Below are 10,043 nucleotides of genomic sequence, written 5' to 3' on the forward strand. Positions count from 1 at the left end.
TAATTTTTATATTAAATTTTATTTTACGAGCAATGTTTCTATTTATCAAATTTAAAAATATTTAAATAGTCTATTTAACCAGACTTTGTTCTCGATGATCGAGCTACGTGGCGTGTGGATGATAAAAATGTTCCTTGTCTTGCTCCAGATGTATGAGCTGCACCACATCATCAGCCCGCATGAAAGAAAAAATGAAAGGAAAAAAAGATAGAAGTAGAATAAATAAGAGAGAATAAAAGAACGGAACTAAGCCTGTGAGGCTCTCCGGATCGACTCCTCCTCCTCCTCTCTCTCTCTCTCTCTCTCTCTCTCTCTCTCCTCCCTCTCTTCCTCCTTTCCAAACCCTAACCCTTACCTTTTATTCTTCCCATTGAAGCTTCGATCCGCCTGATCCTCTTCTGCTGGGGCACGTCGCGGCCGCTTCTCCTTTCGAATTCCGGCCTCCGAGATCGGCTCCCGTCAACCGCAGATCGGACGGGCCGGAGGTGGGGGGCTGGAAGATGCCGTCGTACGCGGACCTGGACCGCCAGATCGAGCAGCTCAGAGAATGCAAGTTCCTGCCGGAGGCGGAGGTGAGGGCCCTCTGTGACCAGGCGCGGGCTGTCCTCGTCGAGGAGTGGAACGTGCAGCCGGTGAGGTGCCCCGTCACGGTCTGTGGTGATATCCATGGGCAGTTCTACGATCTCGTCGAGCTCTTCCGGATCGGTGGGGAGGCGCCCGATACCAATTACCTCTTTATGGGGGACTATGTAGGTCAGTCTTTTAAGGGAAGAACTAGCAAAAGAATGCATTCCTTGCTCCATTCGTGTTACTTGCAATTGATCTGATTTTGGTTGTGATCTCAATTTTCCATAAGTTCACAACTGTTCTCTTCCTTGCAGTTTCCTTCTGCTTACAAGTAGATGGTTAACACATATAGAAGCGAGTTGTGGTTGTGTTCTGCCCATGAAAGGGGAGCAGACTTTAGTTGGTTGAGTGACAATTTTTTGGACTTGTATGTGCGCACAAAATATGGTTTCTTTTTTTTTTTGTCAGCAGTTAATATATCGGAGACACGTCATTTGTCAAATGTGTTACGATTTTATCTATCACTCACCGGACCTTTCTACCATATGCTTAAAATATGATATTTTGCAATATCATAGTCAAAAGGTGAATAGCTGCCCGTTTCTTTACTAATTCTATAACGTATTGGATTTTTAACACCAACTCTAGGTATATTTCACACTAACTTTCTCTGCAAGTCCAAACAAAAACAAAGTTATTAGAAAGATTGTGCGATATAATATGAAATTGGTTCGACATTGTTATTAAACAAAGTCAAAAAAATATATTGTGTCATATATCAAGAAGTTGGTTTAATGTAGTTACTTGAAATATTATGCCTGAATGAGTATGTCAACTTTAGCTCATTGTCTAAGTCTCAACAACAAGAACAAACCATAATTTTCTGACTATTTGGGATTGGCAACTCCTTATCTAGTTAATTTGGTTTATGTTTGAAAAGTTTTCTTTTCTCTGTTCATTTTGCCGGCTAACTATGTCAAGTGTTAAGTTATCTGGCTCAGGGATTATCACAAGATTTGGTTTTCTAAGGTCTGATCATGTTACTGACATGGAAGAACTATATGAGAGTGTCAGAATGCTTCTGGAAAAATTGATCTACCTGACATCATAATGGTTTATATTCATTGTTAATAGTATGCAATTTTTTCTTTGACACACTTGAAGCTTGACTAGGTGGACTTACCAACTATTCAATGGTCATGTTACCTCATAGTTTGACTTTTGCAAGTTATATATATTAATCTTGACATTGATGGACAAAACTTTCAAGCATATGGCTTAATGGCAGTGGTTGACAAATGAAATATATGGCTTTATTAAACTTATTTTGTTTAACTGACAATCAGACTTTTTTGCAATATGGGGGAGAATTATAGTAGATGTCCACAGTAACCTGTAACTCGAGATGAATTTTCCTATATGAGGCCTGATTCCATCTGTATAGAAATAATAAAATAGATTATATGGCAAACATGTTAAGAAAAAAAAATTGTAGAAGGATTTCTAGTCATGTCAGATTCTATTTTGAGGGAGATGAAATATCTGTAATGAAAGTGAACTAGGGAGTTGTTGTGCATTTCGTCCTCTTGATATCTCAGAGAAGGTTTTAACAATAGGCTGCAAATCTTTTTTGGTTACAGAAATAATCTCTACAGAAGGATGCCAAAACTCGAATGAGCATGGTTGATCTAAACGTGTTTGGTGAACATGAAAAATAGGAACAGAAATGTGAGTGAGAATGGGAGAGCCTGCTAGTTGCTAGTGTTTTGCAACTATTGGATTTGGGCTTTGAGATTTGTGGTTTTTAGTTGGCTGTCAAAATGAGTTCAACTTGTCTTGCGCATATCTTAGTTGCAGGTGTTTGATCACAGCTTGTTAGACATGTGTATTAGCATGCTGACTTTGAGCTTAAACTCAATTTTTTCATGATCAAGTTATTTCAACTTTAATCTCCTTGGTTTGTCAACAATCGGATTATAGCATTAATCATCGAAACTTGAAATCCTCACAGTTCATTTGCAGTCCTGTGTGCAATGAAAATATGAGTTTCTAATATGAGAAGGAGCATGAATATCTTGGAAGTCCAAAGACGGAGAAGGAGGTCTAAGAACATCTGTATGGAAGCTGTGAGACAGTTAACAAAATTTAACATTGTGATATGTATTAATAATTACTGATAAAAGACTTTAATTGAATAAATAAAAACCCTAGGTAGCTGTCTCAAGATTGGTTCTTCTGGTTCTGGTTTTTTATTTTACCTACAGCTACATGAAGTAATGAAAAATCACATAATTTAGTGTATAACTGTACATTGACATTCAATTTCCTGCTTTGAGTATATGTTGGACCTTTTTTCACTTCAAAACCGGTATGTCCATTCTCTATTGGACGTCTACATGGTAGAGCCATGACAAATAGACAGTATAATCACAAGCATTCAGCCAAGTAAATCTCATGGTTGTGAGAAGCATGACAAAGTAGAAAAGCTTAAAGGACATTTGGATCCAAATAATCAAATTTGCTAATAAATTTGTTGAGTTATTCAGAACTATGCATGAGTGCATTATTATATTCCTTTTTTTGGTTGTTGTAGAAAGTTCCATTCACGACTTCAGTAGTAAGATAATGTAATAGATTAGCTTTCTTGTCATTTATAATTTAGAAAGAAGGTTGACATCAATATTTTTGTGACATATAAAAACATTTATTTGAAATTTGTGGTTATAAATGTTTGTCTTCTATAAGATGATTTACATGGTTGCTTTTTTCCTAACCAGAATTTTAGCGTTGGTTATATATTTTGCTTCTGTCAGCATGCTGACATGCCTATACCTGAACTCCTTTCCTTTTCATCATCTTTTTTCAATACAATGTTATTATGACTACATAGTGAGACATTCTTGGTTTATGTTGCTAAATTATAACTGATGAGCATTTTTGTTTTGCATTTATCTGCTGTTGTCCAAATTACAACAGTTGGTCTGGACTTGCTGCACTTGTTTTGGGTTTGTCATTAGATGTCCAAAAGGTCTTATCTTTTTATTAACTACTATGTTTGATGCAGATCGTGGCTATTACTCTGTTGAGACGGTCACACTTTTGGTAGCCTTGAAAGTTCGTTATAGAGACAGAATTACCATCCTTAGAGGAAATCATGAGAGCCGGCAAATAACTCAAGTGTAAGTGGCTCCTTTAGCTAGTACACTTATGATTGTATGCTTTTCAAGAGTGAAATCTTATGATGAAACTGGTGGCATTAGAATATAGACAGAATATGTAGGTCCTCTTGTGATTATTTTCTTTGTCCGGCATGTTAATTTATATATTAGTTCAAATAAACCGTTGGCTGGTGAGCTAGTGATTCAATTTTGCTAGAACAACCATAAGGTTTAGTTCAATCTATTATTCTTATCCTAAGAGAGTCCTTATATAACCCAAAGTCTTGCACGAATGTGTAATGTAGAGTACTCAGTATGATACTGGCTGTTGTTAGCCACATGATGCTATTTAGTTTTTATCAAAATAGGAGATGTAGATTCTATCTATGTCGAGCTTTATCTGCAGTAAGGGGCTAACCACGAATTTCTCTTAATTTAATTTTGATAGTTATTTGCATTAAGGGTCTGATAATGAATTTCTCTTTTTTGCTATAATTTTAACTGATCCCTAGATTTAGTCGGAAAGGCATGGCTAATTGTTATCTGATAGGTGCCAATCTGGTTGTAGCAAATCTAAAAGTTTTACATGATTTATCTTCTAGATATACTGACATTTTCTTGGGATACATGATGTTGTACATAACTAGAGGGTGAGCTTTGGTAATTGGTATCAAGATAAGATTGCTCTCCTGCAATCTGCGAGATTAGAATTTAAATAATGGAAATTTTCTCTATGCTTGTAGCAGTAAGACTGCATAAGACAACAATGCTCCAAACTTGCATTAGCAGGAGCCTAATGCACTGGGAACACCATTTTTATATACTGATATTGTTTTGTCTCATACCTCTTGTTCTACTTCTCTTTTTGTTTCTTAGTGCTCCTCCCTTCTCTTTTTACTCCCCCTTATTTCTTGTCTTATTCCTCAGTTAAGACAGCTTCTTTGTCATGGAAGTATGATACCTGATGCTAGTTATCTAGGATCAGCTTGAACATCTCTCTTCCTCTCTTACCTAAACCTTTACCTCCAGAGCATCCTTAGTGACCTTTAGTGTCTGTCACTTTACTACATGGCATACATGAAAGTACGAAGTTCAATAGCTAAGAGATGACACAAGACTGCAGAGTTTCATAGATGAGAGGAAGACAGAGGTTACCTAGTTTGTGAATAGTCAACAAAATTGAAGATCTTCGTCTAATTTAGCACAGGGCAATAGTTTTTGGATGTTAATCTAACAGCCATTAGTCATTTGAATTTTATTGATTATCCATGACTGACTTTTGTAAGATTTATAGCAAATGTGGATTAAGACAAACTTTTCTTGTTAAAAGAGCATTGCTTATTACATAGTTTGTCAGTGGAGAAAGAAAACCTTGATTTGGCAAGTACAAATGTTTGAAGTATATTACTTGTGCTTATGAATGTTATGCCTTTGATGACACCTTTATCAGATCCTTCTATTTCAACTCAGCAAGTAGAAATATATAATGCAAAAACAGAAATGTTTTACTATGTAAGTTATGGGAAATTTGTTTGATGTTTAATAGCTACAGTAGTGGGATAAATTCCTCGATATTTCATGATATCTAAACTTTATTACATGTTCATCTTGGATTGTGGTTTCAGGTATGGCTTTTATGATGAGTGTTTGAGGAAGTATGGGAATGCCAATGTGTGGAAGTATTTTACTGACCTTTTTGATTATCTGCCTCTTACAGCTCTTATCGAGAGTCAGGTCTTATTTCCTGCTCCTTTACTCTGCACTTACTAATTTAGCCACTTTCAAATTCTCAAAAGATGTCATTGTTTTCTGATTGTAGATATTCTGTTTGCATGGTGGTCTATCCCCATCATTGGATACATTAGATAATATTCGTGCTCTGAATCGTATACAGGAGGTATGTGTCTAGATTCTATCATTGATTCTTCTACTTTCTCTATGTTGTATAGCAACTAATGGATCAGATTTTGTCAACTAACTAAAACTATCAATAGAAAACAGTAGTAATAATCATAACCAGTGAGCCTTTTTTCTAGATTGTAAGAAGGGCAGTGCAGAGCACTGCTTAAGGTTAGCTTAGTGCATAAGGCTCCTGCCAGTGCCAATGTGGAGTCTAGGAATAGTCAATGTATTCAGTCTTACCCCGGCAAGTAAAAAAAATTCTTCCAACTGATTCAAACAGACATGTGCTGAACTGGATCAGTCAGATGGGAGTATGTACAAACCCAGTCCTTTCAAATCAACCTGACCATTCTCTAACAAGTAAATTCTCTCATGACTAGTCCAGTGGAATGATTTGGAACTAAGAATATGGATACATTTGTGGTGGTGCAACTGGTACCTAATTCAAGAGTTGTTTCAGTCCTCATCATTACATTGATTTTGTGGACGCTTGGTTTAATTCTAGGACACACAGTATTAGTGTCAATAAGTTGAAGGATGAGACTATTGAGATCATTGTCTTCAAAAGGCACTCGAGAGAGGTGAGATAAGGCCCGAGCACCTCGCAAAATGTTGAGGTGAGGCATTTCAATGAATCACCACTCGGGCGCTCACTTGTGCCTAGCTGCCGAATGCCTTGGACGAGTGCCTGAGCTAAATTGGATCGAGGTTCAAGCATGGTTCAATTGAATAAACAAGTTGGTTCAATCGAACCAACTAGTGTACCCTAAAATAACCAACCATTCCCCCCTGGCTTGACCCAGTTAGACAAACAGGAAAGCAAAACCCTACATCCACTGCTGCCGCCTTCCTCCGCAGCTTAGTTCGCCGCCTTCTTCTTCCCCCACCTTCCTCCATAGCTGCCGGTTACTTTTTTTTCTCAATCCATTCTTTTTCATTTTTGATCAGCTTGTTGCACCATATTGAGGTGGTGCACTTTTACTCTATTAAGAGCTAGAATTGGTTAGCACATTTCATTGAATTTGAGTTAGAACTATGGTGCACTTTTTTCTCAGTCCATTCTTTCTCATTTCAATCAACTTGTCTCTATCAGTAGAACCCTGTGTAGCACATTTCATTGAATTTGATGTTAAACTTAATTGTTTTAATATTTTTGTTATTAGAAGATGGACAATGTAATTTGGCATTTTATATGATTTCAATTTTCTGTGTTATTTTTATTTTTTTTATCATATTTATCAATCATAATATATATTTTTAAATTTTTAATATTCTGGAACATCGGGTGGGCACCTAGGCGAGCGCCTAGCACTTTTGAAAACACTGATTGAGATAAGCTCTGGCACATCAACATGATAAGTTTTGTTGTAAATAGCTTGTATATTTAGCTTTGAATTGCAGAGTGACCATCATAAATTGTCCATTAGAAACATTTCAACAACTTAACCCCATCCTTTGTTTTGAAGTTGAGGTTTGTCTATTTTCTTTTAGGTTATGTTCACATGAAACTGGAAATTCTCAGCTCTGAGTCGACAAATGTACTAGTTACCCGTTTCCATAATACTTTTCTATTTATAAGTATTTGTTATGTTTTGCGGTGTCTTTTTAACATCTAAGTTGGTTTACTTAGTTACCATATGAAATAACTTAAATTCTTATTTGGCCTATAGGTTCCACATGAAGGTCCTATGTGTGATCTTCTCTGGTCTGATCCTGATGATCGATGCGGATGGGGAATATCACCAAGGGGAGCAGGATACACATTTGGACAAGACATTGCGCAACAGTTTAATCATAATAATGGCCTAACTCTGATTGCAAGAGCCCATCAACTTGTTATGGAAGGTTTTAATTGGTGCCAGGTGGGTTGAAATGTTGGTTAAATATCTGGTCACTTTGTAGGGTTTTTATACCAAATATTTTGTCGCAAGGTGCATTTCTTAAAGATTGCTGCTTCTAGGATGACAGCAGGAATAACTTGTGATTGATAGATTACCAGTGGGTGATTAAATAGTTATATGGGGAACGAAGGCAAGAGAGTCAAAAGAAAATGTTGGATGTTTGAGAAAATGAAGAGAATACCAAAAAAAAAATTATTCTTTAAATTTACTGGATAATTTTTCTATCTGGTTTTCCCCGTTCTCTTTGTTTAGCATTGTGTTCATGGTATTTATACTAGGCTAACCAGATTTAGTTGTTCCCTCGGCATATTTCCCATTAATGATAATTCTGTAGCATGTGTGGCAACTTTGGTTATGTTCTCTTTATTTAAACTAGGGTAGCCCAATTCATTCAATCGTTACCTCTGCACATTTTCCATGGATGACACTTCTGTCTCACAGTGTTGTATCTTGGATTCTGCCTGTCAAATTAAGTTTGTTGCATCATTGTAAAGGAAAGGTCTTGAGATTATGCATGCAGAATTTGTTGATCATATTTGTGTTATTCTGAAGTCAATTTATCAGAATGTCTTAATCAGTTTTGTCAAAGATTAACTGGAGTAGAGCACATTATATATTGCTTGAATTCCTTCTAGGGCCAAGTGGACTCCAGCAAATTTTGTTTCATTATGCAGCATTTTTAGAGGCCCTAACTTGTTATGCATATTTTGCGCACGTTGTCATGAGTGCAGGACAGAAATGTTGTTACCGTGTTTAGCGCGCCAAACTACTGTTACCGGTGTGGTAACATGGCAGCTATATTAGAGATTGGGGAGAACATGGATCAGAACTTCCTTCAGTTTGATCCAGCACCACGACAAATTGAGCCCGATACTACTCGCAAAACTCCCGACTACTTCTTGTAGTCTCGGGAACACTTGGTTGGCTCAAAACGAAGTGTCTACCTTCATGTATGATGTGTGAAAGTCATTGAAATGAGCTTCTGGTGGTTGGAGATACCCCCATATTTAACATTTTTGTTTGGAAGCTGTAGCGACTGGTGGTGCTGCTGGTTGCAAGGAAGTGAATGCAGAAGCAGCAATAAGAAGCAAGATTATCATGTTTTATACACATTCTCTGTTCAAATTGGAAGATGCGAATGTGACTGCCTGCTGCTGTTCAACTATAAGTTCTGCAGTTGATCATTGGTGTTTCTTACCCTAACCATTGTTCATGGCAACTGAGGTTGTCATGAACAACTGAGGTTGTCTGAGTACTCGAGTCAGTGGAGGTCTCCTAAGATTCCTTGTGCTTGCTCGGGGTTCTCTGGATGACAGCATCCAATTTTCCATGAACAGCTGGGTGCATATTAGGGCTTTCTTCAGGTGACTTGTCTGTGAATCTTACAATATGAATTGGTTGTGGCTTTGGTAGGCGTCCTTTTCTGTTAAATATTGTTGTTTTCTCACAAAAGACCTCATCTGAGTTGGAGCAAGACAGTCTTGTTCTCTGTTAACACTAAGTTCCATCAAGAGTTGGGATGATTGATGTTATCATGAAACGAGACGTACAAAAATGCTCTCTCTGTCATCTGGTGTGAATCGTGTCATCCTTCACAGAGTCGAATTTATTATTTACCAGGATAAACTTTGGTTAACTAACTAAATCATGGGTTGGATTGGTGTGGCATTCGGTTCAGTTGCATAATTCAGTTCAGTTGCATACCAGGCTAAACTTTGGTTAAGTAACCAAACCCATGACCCACATGAGCTGAAGCTATTAGCAATCGAGCTCGTAAAGATGCCATGCTTTGCTACTCCCTTTCTTCTAATTTTGCATGGAATTACTTGTTCTTTTTAGTAGTATATTTATTATCCAATAAACTATATCGATTATGTAGTAAGGGAGAAATAATATTGAGTATTTTACAAACTTTTAGTATTGTGCTTTTACCTGATGGTACCTGTGCCTAATTGGTTTGGCCACGGGTCATGCATCGTGAGTAGCATCACCCATTTTCGTCACCCATCGCAAGCAACGCCACTTGTAGCCTCTGCCCAATGCTCCCATCGTGAGTGGTGTCGTCCCTCCTCACCATTGTCATTGCCGTTACCACCTCCTCCCTTCGCCTTCTCTATCGTCGTTGCTTATGATCCTTTAAGAGGGAGCTCATTGTATATAAGCATAAAAATCATAATATGCTATATGTTACGTGAAAAAATTTTAAATATTAGAATTAAAATTAAATAATAATAAATCAGATTTACAACATGTATCTTTCGATATCATCTGGAAAGAACCTTGTTTGATCTATAGTGGCACCATCTTTGGATTCGAAAATCATAGTAATGTCGATCTGTAAGGAGAACTATACTCTCCTTCAACTCTCTTCCTATCCTTTTACAGGACCACTTAGATTAATGGATTAGGGACAAGGGAGGATAAGAGAAGAACCGTAATCTCTCAATGATTATCACGTATCCATGTCTTGTATTTGTGCCCGTGTCTATCACATGTCATGTGTCTAATTCCTAGG

At 37.3% G+C, this 10,043-nt stretch overlaps 1 protein-coding gene across 3 annotated transcripts; it reads left to right on the plus strand.

The window, feature by feature from the left end:
- The first annotated feature begins 193 nt into the window (after positions 1-193).
- LOC135619377 (serine/threonine-protein phosphatase PP2A-1 catalytic subunit) lies at positions 194-9,097 on the plus strand. Of its 3 annotated transcripts, XM_065121327.1 has the most exons (7): positions 198-753; positions 3,632-3,746; positions 5,351-5,459; positions 5,545-5,622; positions 7,298-7,489; positions 8,260-8,478; positions 8,562-9,097. In XM_065121327.1, the coding sequence occupies exons 1-6, from the start codon at positions 501-503 to the stop codon at positions 8,431-8,433; spliced, it is 921 nt and encodes a 306-aa protein (XP_064977399.1). In that variant the 5' UTR covers positions 198-500; the 3' UTR covers positions 8,434-8,478; positions 8,562-9,097. The 3 variants fall into 3 exon arrangements, with proteins under 3 accessions (XP_064977400.1, XP_064977399.1, XP_064977398.1); XM_065121326.1 differs by having other exon boundaries at positions 8,260-9,097; XM_065121328.1 differs by lacking the exon at positions 5,545-5,622 and having other exon boundaries at positions 194-753; positions 8,260-9,097.
- The last annotated feature ends 946 nt before the right edge of the window (positions 9,098-10,043 follow it).

Source organism: Musa acuminata, chromosome BXJ2-8 (assembly GCF_036884655.1).
Source record: "Musa acuminata AAA Group cultivar baxijiao chromosome BXJ2-8, Cavendish_Baxijiao_AAA, whole genome shotgun sequence".
NCBI classification, from domain to species: Eukaryota; Viridiplantae; Streptophyta; class Magnoliopsida; order Zingiberales; family Musaceae; genus Musa; species Musa acuminata.